Source organism: Trichosurus vulpecula, chromosome 1, assembly GCF_011100635.1.
Source record: "Trichosurus vulpecula isolate mTriVul1 chromosome 1, mTriVul1.pri, whole genome shotgun sequence".
NCBI classification, from domain to species: domain Eukaryota; kingdom Metazoa; phylum Chordata; class Mammalia; order Diprotodontia; family Phalangeridae; genus Trichosurus; species Trichosurus vulpecula.
Genome location: NC_050573.1, coordinates 69,076,863 through 69,093,369, shown reverse-complemented (window position 1 = coordinate 69,093,369; position 16,507 = coordinate 69,076,863). Strand labels below are relative to the sequence as shown.

Below are 16,507 nucleotides of genomic sequence, written 5' to 3'. Positions count from 1 at the left end.
CAGAGAGAAACAAATAGAGAGACACACAGAGAGAAATTTTCTGTAACTGAGATGAATGAACAGTTTAAGAATAAGACGGAAAATGTTACATAGCTAAATCTTTCCCACCCCATCCAAATGAAGAAGAAAAAGTTTCTACAGTTGAAACACTACTCTTCCCAAGGAATGTATCTTCCCAATGCACACCTGGTCTTACTAACTTGAGGAGGAGACCCAGATCTCTTGAGAGTGTACGGGCTAGAGTGTTTACTCCAATCCTTTGGTTATTATGCCAATATGAATCGATCAATTAATGAATGTTAATCCAGTCAGATTTTTTTAAAGGATGCTCTTGATATGGTCTGCTAACTTCATGTGAATAGGGTTCAAATGATTACAGAGATTCCTAGCTGATTTGGGGTGGGGGCTTCAGCAAACTGAGGCACATTAATTTTCAAAACATATTAAGTCATGTAAGAATTTGTTTTGTTTGGTTATTCATATTTCTCACAAAGGTTTTCTTTCTCTTTTTTCCCCAATGAGGGAAGAAAACATGCTTGTTAATTGAAAAAAATAAAAATTAATTTTAAAAATGTATATTAGACCAAATAATCTGTAGGAACTCCATAGTGAAGTGAAAATCAGGTTATATTTATGGAGGGAGTCATTCAGGATAATTTTTTATGGAGTTTTAGATCAAACTAAGATGCCTGCCTTGGGGATTTGGGAATGCCAGCTATAGCTGGTAAAAAGCATACTTGGAAATAAGCTAATAAACCCCACCACTGCTGACCAATTAAATAAATTACTGAGTCAACCAGTATAGGGACAAAGAACTCAATATGGAAAGCTGTGGTGTTTTTCAGGGGGATATCCCCTACCTTTGGGATTTGCCATGGAGGTGATTACCAAGAGGCAACTAGCAAGGGAAATAACTTAGAAATATATTAGTAAGCCTAACACTACTGACCAAAACGTAGGGACTCAGCTTAAAGTGTTCAAGGTAAGAGCAAAATAGGATAACATCTGGTCTGCTGAGATGGGGGATAACCTCCTCCATATGCCAGTGAACCAGCACCTATACCCTCCACAGTAGCCAATGATCCCATGCCCAGAATGGCAAGGGCTACTCCAAAGAAGCCAGCTATCAGACAAGCAGTAACAGAGGGAAAGTTATAGCATTTTTCAAGGGGCATCCCTGACCGTCAGGCTTTGTCATGGATCTGATGCAGAAGTGGCAGGAGACTAGTCTGGAAAAACATAAGCTAAAGGAGAACCCCAGAAGATATTGCCTTTATCCCTCTACCCTTCTTACAGATGCAACACCCCATGTTCACAAGACTTGAAGGTTTGCAGAGGCTGGTCCACGAGTTTGGTGACAATGAGAATGCATAACGTGGCTACGTGAAGTTCCTGATCCCCTCCGACAGGAGGGAGAAACGACCTCTGATTTTTTGTTAAGGTTGTAGGGTCCAGAGCCTAGTCATCGAGGGACAATATCTGTGGGGCTCATGGACCATACTAGACTGGTCCAAGTAATAAGAGGACTAGTACATGAGGAGATGCTATGGATGCAGCTATCAATGTCTACATGTCAAGGGTAGCCTGTTGTGGTTGTTCAGGAAAATAGAAATGATGGGTGAGATCACAGGCCCAGGTTTATCTCTATTCCAGTTGTAGTAGGACCAGAGCAAAATAAAGTGGGACTTTCAGCTCCTTGACAGTAGCTAAGTGGTCCAGGGGACAGAGTGCTATGCCTGGAGCTGGAAAGACCTGAGTTCAAATGTGACCTCAGACGTTTACTCCCCGTGTGATCTTGGGCAAGTCACTTAATCTCAGTTTCCTCAGCTGTAAAATGGAACTAGCAATAGAATCTACCTCTTAGGATTGTTGCAAAGGTAATAAAATGAGATAATATTTGAAAAGCATGTTATAAACCTCACAATGCCATAGAAATGGTACTTATTATTCTTACTAGGTACCTATGTTAGTGGGTTTTTTTTTTTGCGTAGTAAATAGAAGTGGGACCCAATATGGATCTCAGGACAAATCTCTTCAGTTCATCTCAACTCTGGAGGGAAGAACTTTCATATCGAATTTCACCACATCATCATTGCACCCTGTTTTTTTTTTTAGACCAAAAATTGGTTTAATAACCTTTCAGCACATAATCATCACATGGTATAATTCTGTTCGACACACTTAAAAGGTAAACAGAGCAGTAGTGTATTCACCAGTGGCATATGGATACACATTTATTTCTCAAGCATTGCAAGCCTCGAGTCTAGAATTCTCAGTGCACATGCGTTGTCATTATTCAATTTTAATGTATATTCACAAGGATTCTGTGCATCCTAATCTTGCACCAAAGACAGTTCAGAAATAAATGATTTTTAAGTAATATCGGCACAATTTTTAAAAGCTTCACATAATGGTCACACACCACTTTTTTGGAAAAAAAAATTTGGCATAAAATCGGCAAGGATTATGCAATGAAATATGGTATTTGAAAGAGGGTGGGAATCCAGAGAAAGAACTATGGAGTCTGAACGCAACAGGACTAATGTGGAAATATGTTTAATAGGATTGTACATGTATAGGCTATATCAGATTATATGCCGTTTTGGGGAGGGAGGGGGAAAAATTTAGAACTCAAAATCTTATAAAAGTGAATGTTAAAAACTAAAAATAAATAAATTAATTAAAATTAAAAAAAAAACCAAAAAGCAGGTGGACAGGCTCAGCAGCAAGAAGATCTCCAGGGCCCTTAGGTGTGTCTCTGTAGCCCTAGCTAAAGGGCAGACTCAAGAAGAGACATTGGGAGGGAAACTTTTGGGTGCCTAGAGAAAGGAAAGGTCTTCTGAGGAAGAAATTCTGTTCTAAAACTGGTGTGCGACTCAGTTCTCCTATGTGGATTGTGGTCAAGGAGTGACAAATACAATCTGATTCAGAGTTTTCAGACTCTGCTGAGAACAGGCTCAGAAATTTGCTCTCTCTGAGAGGGAGGACCTCAGGAACTACCAGAGGAATTATTAGCCAATGACCTCATCCCCACAGAGGCCTCATCCTTAACGGTGGTACAAAAGAGTTTGAGAATATTGGTCCGGGAAGATGGAACATTTTTTTCGTGGACAAGGCAATCAGTCTTTGCTGATGACAGAAGTGGACAATGAAGATGGGAACTGGGGCTAAGAGGGTGAAAAACACTGACCAGGCCACTTACCTAGGAGCCTACCTCTAAATCAGAGACCCACCTAGATCTCCCCAGACTTAGCTTGGGGGCACACTTTGGGACAGTCATTAGCTGGGTGTGGTGGCTCTGACTAAAGAACTGCCAGCCTGTTTTAACGAAGGGAAGAAGAGTACTTATTAAAGTGTAGCCAGGACCAAGGCCTCCTAATTGGTTTTCCTGCCTCAGGTCTCTCCTCTTTGCTCCCTATCCTTCATGTATTGGTCAATGTGATTTTCTTAAAGTGCAGGTCTGACCATACTGCACCACTACTCACCTCTAGTGATTTCTCATTACCTTCCTGTCCTTCCCACTCCCTTCTATGTTACTTGGGCACTCTCCCCTTCAGCCACATGGTCCTTCTTCTCCCACAGGATACTCCACCTCTCATCTCTTTATCTTTGCACTGGCTACCCCCAGGCCTGGAATGCTCTTTCTCCTCACCTCTGCCTCTTAGAATCCGTAGCTTCCTGGCATCTAGACCCCAGCTGCTACTTCATTTAAGGCTACTTTCCATCTATTCTGTGCATCTATCTTGTAGATAGTTAATATACCTACTTAAATATATGTTGTCTTTCCCATTAGAATGCCTTGAGATCAGGGGCTTTTCTCCCCATTGCTTTCTTTTCTCCTTCCTTCCTTCCTTCCTTCCTTCCTTCCTTCCTTCCTTCCTTCCTTCCTTCCTTCCTTCCTTCCTTCCTTCCCTCCTTCCCCAGGCTTAATAAATGTTTGTTGATTAATGCAGCTTCCACTATTATTTCGTATTCCAATGTTCATTTTATGATACTTCTTTCTTAGTTTTGTCTAAAACCATCGTTATCTTTTTTTGTTTGTTTGTTTAGTCAATCTCTTTTGGTCAATTTTAAATTTCTTGTAAATATTTGTTGCAACTCTTTCTGTGTTCCACATCTCTGTTGCTATTTTTGAGAAGGACTGGCTTGAGCCAGACTGCCTTGTGGCCTTGCTCCATTGTCTTCTGGGAGATTAGAGTTCTAGGGTACTAACATCTTTGGGTCTAAAGTCTACACGGATGTAATTGTTTTGTTTCCTGGATTTAAGGCCAGAGGCAAAGGTATGTGAAACTACACACCTTTAGCCAGCTCATCCACTCAGACACCTAATTCCTGAGCTGGAAGGGACTTTAGAACATAGAATATCCAGAGCTGAAAATCTGTCTGTGTGCCTCTTGCCAGTGTGACCTGAACAAAATCACTTCCCCTCTCTGGGTCTCAGTTTCCTTGTTTTGTAAAAACGAGGAGGGTCAGAACTAGGTGAAGGTCATGATTTTAGAGGCCGCCTTATTCAAATGATATTTCTATATTTTTCGGTTGTGGGGAAGAGACTTGGTCTAATACACTCAGGAAAGTCTCTTTGGACGCCAAAAAGAAAGGGGGTTGGGATGCAGTGAGCGCTTCTGATCTGCTCCCCTCCTCCCACTCCCCCACCCCAAGGAACGGTTGATCGGACGAAGCTGGTGACTGGGACCGCAGTGTATGCATCCGGCGCTAGGACCGGCGAGGGCCTCCTCTGGGCTGCAGCGCCACCGCCCCTTTTCCACCCTGGGAGGGGAGGAGGGGGAGAAAATGAGGAAACAGAGGAACTTGCCACAAGTTGTGAGGCTGCGGCCACCACCGAGCGCAGTGCCCGCGGCTGGGCCCCCCCACTAGTCCCGGGGAAGGGAAGGGGCTAGGCAGGAGAGGAGCCGGGAGTGGGGCCCCAGCGGCCCAGCCTGGCTCTGCCCCCGCCGTCCCCCATCCCATCCCACCAGGTGCTGTCCCGTGCGGTCCAGAGCCCCGGCGGCCCAGGTTGGGCAGGTGAGACGGGCGGGATGCTGTCCTGGGGAGGGGGCGCGCGCGCTGTCCGGGCACCGACCCTCACCCGCCCCTCGCCCTCCCAGAATGGGAGAGCGTGTCTGCCGGGGGGGCCTGGGGTCTGCTCCCCAGCCCCATCCTCATCCCCATCCTCACCCCCATCCCCGGCCCCATCCTAATCCCTGGCGGCCGCCGTCTGGGCGAAGGGGGGAGGTGAACCCAGGGAAGCATCTCAGGGTCTGGAGGCAGCTGAGCCTGCGCCCGAGAGCGGGGGTGGTGGGGACAGCACAGATTGTGCTGTTCGCGTACGACAATCGCTCTGTGTGGTTCCAAGTGTGTGACAGTCGCTATATGTGACTGCCGGTGTATGTCTGTGTGATCTTGTGTGGGAGACTGCTCTCCGGCTCCGAGCATGACATTTTGTGTGTGTGACAGTCTATATAATAGAAGCTTGTATTTGACTATGGCTGTGGTTGTGTAGGCGTCTTGGTGGGTCTGCCCAGGTGCCAAACCCGGGACAGCAGAGTGGTGTGTGAACGGCGGTGGTGTGTGTAGTGGACATATGCAGGGTGTGTGTTGTGCATACGTGTCGAGGGGGGCTGTTTACCAGGGTTCTCAAGTGCATGGTGTGGAGTGTGGGCCTTCTGGAGATGTGTGTGCTGTGTGTCTAGCTTTCGTGTTGGTTAAGTAGCGTGTGTATTTGCACTTTTGTGGAAAGGTACTCGAACCTGAAGATCTCTGTGTTGTGTATTTTGTGTGCCTGGGCATAGGGGTGGGGGATAATCTTCCCCCAAAGAATAAATTGAAAGCCACCCCAGCCTTCTGAACCATAGAATTTGGGGACACAGAGGCCTCCCCCTACCAGAAATCTGTGTCTTCAATACTGCTCCTTGCTTAGGCACTTCTGGCTAAGGCTAGGGAATCATGGAGAGCCCTAAAGGAATCCTGTGCTGAGGCATCCTACCTGTGTGACCTTAACCTTCCTGGATGTCAGTTTCCTTTTCTGGGGTCCCTTCCAGCTCTAGTTCCAGGGTCCTTTGAGCCTGTGCTCCCAACTAAGGGTGTGGCACCCTCAAATACCCTCTGCCAGTAGCTAAACCCTTCAAGGGGCAGTTGACCTCCTAGCCAGGGCTTGCATCAGAGTTTATATAGCCCTGAAGATGAGGAGATGGGGACTGGGGAATGAAGGCTCAGAGAACAGCTGTTGCCCTTTGGGTGCACCCGTAGGAGCTGAGGCTAAACGTCAGGACTTTCAGCCTTAGAGATCAAGGAGAGAACCCTGAACTGCTGACCAATGTCCCCCTGTGTGGCTTCAGATACTTAGAAATGACTTTGAGTCATTCCTTCCACCATTCCACTGCCCCCCCTCCCCCGCCCCACCCCCACATATACCTTGTAAGGGAAAGGGGAAGAGCTGAGCAGAAACTGATCCTCTGACCTATTCCTTTCCCCATGCCCCAGTCAAATGGTACTGGAATCACCCACTCATCTTGGCTCCAGTTCCCTTTTCCTAGGGGAATGTCCTAGGGGCTGAACTAGGCCAGGAGGAGGGAAAAATAGAATCCTGGAATGCAAGAGCTGGGAAGAGCTCTTAGAATATAGAATGCCAGATCTGGAAGGTCCTTAGGGAACATCTAGTCCAACCCTCTGATCTTACAGACTGAGGCCCAGAGAAGCAAAGTGACTCCTTCAAGGTCACACAGAGCAGGTAGGTGGCAGAGGTGGGGCTCTAACCCAAACTTGTCATTCAGTCTGGTGCAGTTTCCTCTTCTGTAAAATGGAACACGCACACATACGCACCCACAGTGTGTGTACATATATACATGTATATCCACATGTATGTGTAAATATATACACACAAAATCTATGATTGACCAATGACTGTGCATGAAGGAACTGGGGACAGGACTCCTAGGATCTTCTGTCAGGCTCTCTTCTCTCTTGTACCCCGGGGAACAGCTCTGTGGCATGTGGGCCCTGCTTACCTGTTTCCTGCCCCTTCCTCTCATACCAGGTGAACCCCACTAATCCCTGGATCCTCCACGTCCCAGCCAAGATGCCAACGGTAAGCATGGCTTCAACCTGTGGCCAGGAATTTCCCAACTTCAGGCTCCTTGCTGCCCCCCAGGCCCTCCTGTGGGTGCCCCTTAGTTGAGGCTGACTCATGTTCCCTCATTGGCTTCCACTGATTAACTTGACTTCCCCCTGGTGCTGTTGGGGGAAGGGGGAGGATAGTGAAGCTGGGGATTAGGTTCAGAGATACCTTCTCCTATATAGCCTGGGGGTTGGTGTCTGCCAACAGCTGGCTGTCTGTGCCACCCCTATGCCCAGGACCCCTCCCTCTCTTTCCCGGTCTCTACCTTCCCCTGTCTCTATTTTCCTCTCTCTGTCTCTATCTTTGAGTGCCATTGGGCTCTATCTCTGGCTACAGAGACGCTGGACACCGGGTACTCAGTGCATCACCAAGTGTGAACACATGAAGCCCAAGCCAGGCGAGCTGGCCTTCCGAAAAGGCGAAGTTGTCACTATCCTGGAGGCCTGTGAGGTGGGGGCTGGGCCACAGGTGGGGATGGAAGGGGCCCAGACTCTGGGGGATGCCTCTGGGGAGGTGAAAGTCTGAGGCCCATGAGCCAGGATCCAGTGTAGATCTCAGGGAAAAGACTGGGCACAGCTTCCTATTCCCTCCCTCCGTCACCAGCTCTGGCCTCATCCCCTCGGCAGAGCAAGAGCTGGTACCGGGCTAAACACCATGAGAGTGGTCAAGAGGGGCTGTTGGCAGCTGGAGCTGTTCGCGAGCGAGAGGCTATCCCCACTGACCCCAAGCTCAGCCTCATGCCGTGAGTAGAGCGGGTCCTTGGTGCTCACAGCTCTCACTGCCCCCAGGTGCCATTGTCCATGGGATCTATTTTCCAGTACCCACTGTGCCCTTGATGTCAACTTGCCACAGCACCAGGATTCCCATTGCCCAATGCCCCCTTCGTTCCTGAAGTCCAGGGCATTCTTTGCCCAGGGTACCCACTGCCAAGGTTCCCTATTCCCCTTTCCTCCCTTGTCCCATTCCCCCCAGGACTTCCTCTTCCAGTTCTAGGCCCTCCCAATTCACCCGCAGGTGGTTCCATGGCAAGATCTCGGGACAAGAGGCAGTAGCACTGCTACAGCCAGCAGAGGATGGGCTCTTCTTGGTGCGGGAGTCCGTGCGGCACCCAGGTGACTATGTGCTGTGTGTCAGCCATGGCCAGGAGGTGGTCCACTACCGAGTGCTGCACCATGGTGGACGGCTGACTATTGATGAGAATGTCTCCTTCTACAACCTTATTGACATGATTGAGGTCTGACCGTCTCATGCTATTCATTACCTCTAGTAACCCCACCATCCCTCAGTCCCTTCTGTCACTTCTAGAGGTCCCTCTCATCCCTCTCTCTCTGGCCTCCAGGAATTACTGATCTCCTCTAGGAACCTCTTTTGAGGGGTACAAACCCCTATGAGTCTCCCAAGACCCTAGACTTCAGACCCCTAAATCCTCCATCTCCCCAGGAATCTCTTAGCTCCCAACAACCCTATATGGAAGCTAGAGTTCTAGCCCCCCACCAATCCTGAGAGAATTCTCCAGGGAATTCCTCCAACCCCTGCCCGCCCCGCCCCCAGCTCATCCCTACTTCCCTACCTCCTGACCACTCTCTCTCTCCCCCCTCCCATTTCTCAAGATTCTAACTGGGATCTCAGCCCAGCTTTGGTTACCAGGGAAACCAATCCAGCCGTCAGCAACTAGTGTCCATGGGAACCAAGGCCCCCTGGCTCCCCTAGCCTCTCCTCAGCTTCCTGAGGGTCAGTGGTCACCTAGGAGGGAGCTAGAACCAGGAGTCTTCCCAATTAGCCAGATAGCCACCCCCACAGCCCCAGGAGGGGAAGTCTAATCCCCTTTCCCATGGAGGCTCGGTAACCTCTACCCCATGAGCATGTCTCAACTCAAGCTGCCACCTGTCTATCTGTCCATCCATCTTCAGCATTACATGAAGGACAAGGGGGCCATCTGTACAAAGCTAGTGAAACCCAAGAGGAAACATGGAACCAAGTCAGCTGAGGAGGAGCTGGCCAAAGGTGGGGGCTATGGGGTAACCCGGGGAAAGGAGGATCTAGAAGTCTCTTTTTTCCCAACTCCCTACAGGGTAGAAACCTTAACAAATGGTCTTACTGGGTAGGGAACCATAAGAGGGAAGGGAGGAAGACACAAGCATTTATTAAGCACCTACTGTATACCAGACAAATCCCTTCCTTTCTCTGGGTCATTTCCCCATCTGGAAAATGGGTGCAGCGATGCCTGCACCAAGAGGTGTCACCATGCAGTGGTTAGATAGAGGATCACCCCTGAAGTTAAGAAGACCAGAGTCTGAGTGACCCGAAATGCGTGAACGTGGGCAAGTGACTTAACCTTTCAGTGCTCCCAGGCAATTTTTAAGGCTGTGTGGTACAGATGAATTTGCTATCTGAACTAGTGGAGGGAGTTTCCATGCTAAGAGTTCCCCACCCTGATGAGTTCCCAGGACTAGATTAAAAACAAAAACCAAAAAAAAAAAAAAAAAAAAAGCAAAACCAAAAAAAATCCACCCAAAAACAAAAGTCCAGACCCAAAACAGAAACAGCCACTACAGTCCCAGAGAGCTGTTGTGAGGGTCGGGTGAGATAGTGGATGTAGACGGGCTTTGTAATTTTGTGAAGTGCTATTTTGGGAGTAATGATGTGTCCATATGGGTGGACAACCTGTTGTACTCGTCGCTAGCATTTATATAGCTCTTTAAAACATGCAAAGTGCTTTACTCGCATCTGTTCCCTCGGTACTGGCTGGAAGGCTGGTCTTCAGGCCAGGAAACCCCGGGTTCATGGCCTATCTCTGACATATACCGACTGTGTGACCTTGGGCAAGCCACAACCTCTCGGTACTCTGGGTGGCTTTCTAAGCTGCCCAGCAGGTGCGAATATGCATTGTTAGAGGGAGTTACCTCTCTGTGGAGTTCGAGCACAGTGACCTCAGAGGACCAGCCCCTATCTACTATGTTCAGCCTGGCTGAATGTGTGAATAGGAGGGGAGAAAAGACCCTCCTGGTTGGGTGGGTGAGGTGTCTGGAGTGGGGCAGGCCACTGCGGGGCGTGGATCCCACCTCATTCCCCATTGGGCTCTTTCCCCGCAGCCGGCTGGTTACTGAACCTGCAGCAGCTGACTCTCGGCTGCCAGATTGGGGAGGGGGAGTTTGGAGGTAAGTGGGAAGGAAAGAGTGTGTGAGAGAGAGTGGGGGGTGGGGGGGTGGGATGGGACTAAGGCTCACTCAGCTTCTCCCCTTGGAGTAACCCCTGCCCCTCACCCCCATACATCCCTGCCCCCAGAGGCAATGCCCCCCCGGAAAGAGACACAAGGAGAGACCACGACCTGAAGAGACTCAGTAAAGACTGAGCCGGGGAGAGAAACCCAACCCCGGAGCCTGAAAGAGACAGACTGTGGTGGGGGAAAGGTTTTGGTGTGTGGAGAAGGTGGGAGTGGGGGCTTGGCTGGGCTTAGTCTCGATCTCAAGTTGAGGCCAAGGCTCAGACGCCTTCCCGGTCCCGGGCTTGTCCTAGCCGTGTTGCAGGGGGAGTACCTGGGCCAGAAGGTGGCAGTGAAGAACATCAAATGTGACGTCACCGCCCAGGCCTTCCTGGATGAGACTGCTGTAATGACGTAAGGCTCAGGACCCGACTTGGAAGGCGTGGAAAGAAGCCCCACCTTTCCCCTTCCCTCACAATGTCCCAGGGCTTGGGGGAGGAGGTAGATCCCAGCTCTGGGGCAAAGCACATGGAGCCAACATTTAGGGGCTGGAGATTCCCAGGTGTGTTTGGTTTATTCAGGTCTTAGAATGCCCCAGCTGGAAGGGACCCTATGGGGAAGAGAGTCAGTCCTGGGCTCCAGTCCATGCCCAGACTGAGGCGTCCTAGCCCCGATCATTTGCTGGGTGACCTGGGGCAAATTCAGTCAACTCAGTTTCCTCTTTTGTAAAATGAGAGGGTTGGACCCAGGATGGATGTGGTCTGGGCACCCCCTCCCCCATATGCACGAACCTCCATCCCTCTTCCAATCCACCCCCAGGAAGATACAGCATAAGAACCTGGTGCGGCTGCTGGGGGTCATTCTTCACCAAGGGCTCTACATTGTCATGGAGTACATGAGCAAGGTCAGCCTGAGCCCCGTCCTCTCCATCCCTCTTCTGGGCGCATTCTCTCTGTGGTGGGCACATGCCTCCTCTTCCTCTGCCCTCTCCCCAGCTCATTCACCTTCTGTCCATTGCTACCTCACTTCTCCTTGGGCTCCTCTTCCCCATTGCTCAGATCCCAGAACCAGGCCAAAGGGCATGGTGGAATCTGGAGGAGGGAGCAGGGGGCTGAAGAGATCTGGGGAAGGAGAAGGCTGACGAATGAGGGGAGAAGAAAGGACAGAGGGGACAGAGGGATTTGAGGGAGGGGAAAAGGGGAGCAGAAGAGGTTAAGAAAAGATGGAGAGAATCAGGGGAGGGGAAAGGGGTCCAAAGGACTTGAGGGACGGGGTGAAGATTGAGGGAGGAGGAGGTAGGGGACATTCAGGGAAAGGGGAAGGAAATGGAGGGGGGAGGATTGAGGGAAGAAGAAAGGGAGTGGAGAGACTCGGGATTTGGGGGAGGAGGTGGAAAGGATTGGGGAAGGAAGGAATCAGCAGAGCTCAGAGAAACCTCCTCTGCCCAATCTGCCCTCCGTAGGGGAACCTGGTGAATTTTCTTCGGACCCGGGGCCGTGCCCTGGTACACAAGGCTCAGTTGCTGCAGTTCTCCTTGTAAGTGAGGGGAAGGGAGCTTGAACCATCACAGACATTGCTTCTGAGTCCCCAGGGAGCTGGGGGGTAATGCAGTCCAGGCCCCAGAGGAGGCACACTGTACAAAGAGTGCTGAGGTTGAAGTCAGAGGACCTGGGTTCTAGTCCAATCCCTGCTCTGTTACTTAATACCATCATCACCTTGGACAAATCTCTTTCCTTCTCTGGGCCTCAGTTTACCTATCTGTAAAATGGGAGGGTGGACTAAATGGAATCTGGGGCCCTTCCAATTCTAATAGTCTGATCTTGAGTGTGTTTATGTCTTGTGCTGGGCCAAGGGCATGGGAGACCACGATATAAAACTTGCTCTTAATCCCTTGACCCCTTGTCCCCCCACTTCCTGGGCCAGGCATGTGGCTGAAGGCATGGACTACCTGGAGGGTAAGAAACTTGTACACCGAGATCTGGCTGCCCGAAACATCCTCATCTCCGAGGATCACGTGGCCAAGGTCAGCGACTTTGGTCTGGCCAAGGCTGAGCGAAGGGGCCTGGATACCAGCCGACTCCCTGTCAAGTGGACTGCACCGGAGGCCTTGAGACATGGGGTGAGAAGAGGTGGGGATCAGGGTGATCAGTCAGCTGTCTAGGAGGTCATTAGGGGTGGGGGTGAAGGTAAGGTGAACCCCAGTCTGAAAGTCCTAGAACTTCAGAGTTGGGAGGGACCTCAGAGGCTATCTAGTGTACCCCAAAGAACTCCTACCCCTCAAATTCCTCACTACAACATATCTGACAAGTGGTAACCCAGCCTTTGCTTAAAGCCCTGCACCCCGTTCTGATCCAATCCACTACCTCCAGAGGCAGCCCATCCCACTTTTGGACAGGTCTTTGGTAAGGATTTTTTGGTTTTTTCCTGATATCAAGCCTAAATTGCATCTTTGCCACTTTCACTTCCGGCTCCTAATCCTGATCTTTGGGGCCAAACAGAACAACCTAATAATCCCATTTCTGTGTGAGAGCCGTTCAAATACCTAAAGACATCTTTCCCTCTCCACCCCTCTACCCCTAGTTTTCTCCAGGTTAAACATCCCTGGGTCCTTCCACTAGTCCTTATGGGGCGCGGACATAAGCGCCTTCCCCATCTTGGATGCCCTCCTCTGGACACTCTAGCTCGTCAATAGTTTTCCTGAGCCTCAGTGCCCAGAAATGAACACCACAGTCCAGATTTAGTCTGACCACGGCAAGAGCCTCCGCCCCTTCCTCCTGCCCTTGTTGCAATTCAGCCTCTCACTAACCTTTTTTTGCTGCCCTGTCACAGTGTTCCTCTGATGTGCCGTGTGACCTTGGGCGAGTCACTTAGCCTCTTAGAGCCTTGCTTTCTTAATGGGAAAATTGTCTCAGATGAATTAGATGACTAAGTACCTTCCCAGTTCTTACATTCTATGTCCTGGGGATGCTCCCAGCTCTGGCTTTCTATATTTTAAGGGCCCTCCCAACTCTAACATTATCTGTTTTAAGGGCCCTCCCAGCTGTGACATTTTGTGCTTTAAGGCCCCTCCCAGCTCTGACATTCTGACTTCTGAGGGACTTTCCCTGCTCTGACCTTCTGCGTTCTAAGGCCACTCACTCCTAGCTCTGGCCTTCTGTGTTCTAAGGCCACTCCCAGCTCTGACATTTTGTGCTCTAAGGCCACTCCCAGCTCTGACATTCTGGGTTCTAAGGGCTCTCCTAGCTCTGACGTTCTGTTTGTTTAACCATTTGTTGAGCACCTACTCTGTACCCAGCCCTAGTATGTTCTTTGCTACAGAGGAGACACATGGTTTCTGCACTCAGGGAACTCAGTCTCACCAGGGATACAGGACACTCAGAAACACCAAATAGTCCAAAACTTTTTCACTCTGGACAGATCTGTGGTAGAGTCAGGGTGGCAGGAGAGCAGAGGAGGGAGATCCTTTACATGGAATGAGATCAGGGAATATCTCCAGGAGGACGTGGGACTTGAGCTGAGAGGTATCAGGGAGAATCCTAATAAACAGAGGGTGTGATGTGAGGAAGGGCAGCATGCAAGGGAGGTTCCTTCCCTTCCAGATCCCTCCTCCTATTTCTACCCACCACCCTCCAAGGCTTTTCTCCCTGCCCTGACCATCCCTGATGATATATAGTCTAGGGTCAAGGGATCCCATAGTCTTCCCCTCATCTCACCGGTCCTCCACTTCCAATCCGGACCTGCAGAAATTCTCCAGTAAGTCAGATGTCTGGAGTTTTGGGATCCTTCTGTGGGAAGTGTTCTCCTATGGCCGGGCTCCGTACCCCAAAATGGTAAGCATGGTGGCGAGGTATGCCCTAAAATCAGCTGGGCCAGAATAGTGGAGAAAAATACAGCTTCAGGTTCCCAAGGTGGGGGGCAGGAACAGGATTAGGTGGGGGACCCTGGAATCACAGGGTGTGTGTGTGTGTGTGTGTGTGTGTAAGTAACTCAAAGACAAGATTAGTGGGGGGGTGGGGGGGGAGTGGGGAGAGATACTCCAGCATCACAGTGATAGAGTGGGGGGTGGCAGGGAGGAGCCCTGGGCCTGAAGATGAGTCCAAGCAGCCTTCGATGTCTTCTCCTTGTCCCCAATGCAGTCTCTGAAGGAGGTGTCTGAAGCTGTGGAGCAGGGTTACCGAATGCAGCCACCGGAAGGCTGTCCTGCCAGTGTCTATGCCCTCATGGGCAGCTGCTGGGAGGCAGAGCCCACTCGCCGTCCGGCCTTCAGGAAACTCTTGGAGAAGCTGGCCAAGGAGCTGAGGAATGCAGCGACAGAGCCTGTCCCCGAGGGAAGCTCAGCTGGACCCCAGAGCCTCCAAGAACCTTGAGCCTCTGGCCCTTGTGCCCCCAAGGCTGCAAACCAGACTCTAGAGGCTAAAGTGGAGGGCTCCCAGAGCTCACCCCACTGGGGACTGGAGGGAGATTGGAGAATGTCAAAATGCCTCCTCCTACCTCCTGTCCTCCCTGGACAATTCCTGGGCTGAGAGAGCCAACTAAAAGGGGGCTGGGGCTGGGTGGGAGAGTGCATGGGGTGGGAAAAGTAGAGCTGCACTACAGTTGATACTTGCCCTCCCCCCCACCAAGCTTCTGGTGCAATCTGGCCTCAATTTCCTTGGACTACAGTCACTCCTCTGCTGGAGGTGCCTACCTGGGGAATAGCCTGGGGATGTAGGCATGGAGATGGCCTATAGAAATCCAGAAGCCCAAAGGAGGGCCCTGGCAAACTGGGAGAAGGTGATAAAGGACATGGAGGCTTTATTACTCTGAGAATGGGCTTCTGTGTCTCTTTGTCCCCTGCCCTTATTAACTTCCCTGGCAGAGATCCTTACTGCATTACACCTGTGATAGCTTGGTGCAGGATCCCTTTGCTGGGGCCAGGTTCTCATATTTGGTAGTGCACTGTGAATGTCCATCCCCTCCCTAATATCTTCCTTGAATCCACTCTGAATCACAGCTTTCCATGATATTGCACCCATGGTGATCTTCCTGGTGAATGATCTTCTCCTAGGATCCTATCATGGAGATCTATTCTCTTCCGTGATCTGATCTGGGATCACAGGTCCAATTTGATGAAGGATCTGTTCATGGGATCCCACCATCCTCTGACTAGCAGATATCTTGGACCTCATACCCATGGCGATCTAGCAAAGGAGGGCTCTCTTTCCCTCTGGAACTCATCCCAGGGAAGGGAATGCAGTGACTTTCCCCAGAGCTCCTGGAAGCCAGTGGGTGAGAACAGTCCTTGGAATGAGATGGATGCAAGTGACTTGGAGAGGAGGTCACTGGGGCTCCAGGAAACAGAATCCCAGAGTTGAAAAGGATCTCAGAGGCCACCTTATCCACCCTACAAGGAGCATCTCCAGCAGCTTAAAGGTGGAGGGGGGAAGCCTAGTACTTCTTGAGGCTGCCCATTCCTCTTGGAGTAGCAGCAGCTCTAAAGAAGTCTTCCTTTCAAAGTCTCAATATGTCCCTTCAGAACTCCCACCACCACCACCCCAGTTCTGCCTCTGGGGCCCTGCTCCCTCTTTCACAGGATAGTCTTTCCAATACTTAAAGATAAGTCTTATGTCTTCCTAAAGTCCTAAGCATTGCCAAATCTTTCAAAGGAGGCCTTTCTCTATCCTCTTCACCTGGAAAGACATAAATATGCCCTTATTTTCCCCTTGCAAACCTTGAGGCCCTTTCTGAAGAAAGCCCAGAGGATTGGGGTCAGGACTGAGGGTATTGAGGGGCTACCACAGCACTATAGCCCAGCTTAGATGGCACCAAGGCCTCTTGGAGCACCTAAGGGTCACCGGTGCCCTGTCCTTCAGGGGCCCACTAATCTGTGGGCTGGCCTTTCCCCTGCACCCCCCTCAGGGCCTCTAAGCTGACACAGCTGTCTGGGAGCATCAGCCTCCAGGGCATAAGAGGCTCAGGCCTGGGCTAAAGCTATACAACACCCTAACCCTCCCTGATACTACCAGCCTGCCCTCTTAACCAATTTGCGGCCAATTAGTGTAATTGGGAGACTTGTAAAGATGAAGCTTGTTAATGTTTTAAAGTGATGAAGCAATTAGGGGCCTTACAACGAGGGTAATTATGGAGGGGGCTCCCCCTCCTTCTCCCAGCCTGCCCCAGTCTCCGCGTCTATCTCCATTGTCAGCCTGGAC

General features: G+C 50.5%; 1 protein-coding gene across 1 annotated transcript; it reads left to right on the top strand.

The window, feature by feature from the left end:
* Positions 1 to 4,948: 4,948 nt before the first annotated feature.
* On the top strand, positions 4,949 to 14,840 carry MATK (megakaryocyte-associated tyrosine kinase). The gene is made up of 13 exons (XM_036744741.1): positions 4,949 to 5,022; positions 7,034 to 7,084; positions 7,451 to 7,564; positions 7,741 to 7,856; positions 8,129 to 8,348; positions 9,025 to 9,118; positions 10,207 to 10,272; positions 10,631 to 10,730; positions 11,136 to 11,220; positions 11,779 to 11,852; positions 12,240 to 12,435; positions 14,060 to 14,146; positions 14,453 to 14,840. The coding sequence occupies exons 2-13, from the start codon at positions 7,076 to 7,078 to the stop codon at positions 14,681 to 14,683; spliced, it is 1,392 nt and encodes a 463-aa protein (XP_036600636.1). The 5' UTR covers positions 4,949 to 5,022; positions 7,034 to 7,075; the 3' UTR covers positions 14,684 to 14,840.
* Positions 14,841 to 16,507: the final 1,667 nt, after the last annotated feature.

Bases quoted from the DNA above. Each gene is read 5' to 3' on its own strand.
- MATK (XM_036744741.1), top strand. The intron at 7,565-7,740 runs GTGGGGGCTGGG...TCCCCTCGGCAG, and splicing joins CTATCCTGGAGGCCTGTGAG to AGCAAGAGCTGGTACCGGGC. The intron at 9,119-10,206 runs GTGGGGGCTATG...CTTTCCCCGCAG, and splicing joins TGAGGAGGAGCTGGCCAAAG to CCGGCTGGTTACTGAACCTG.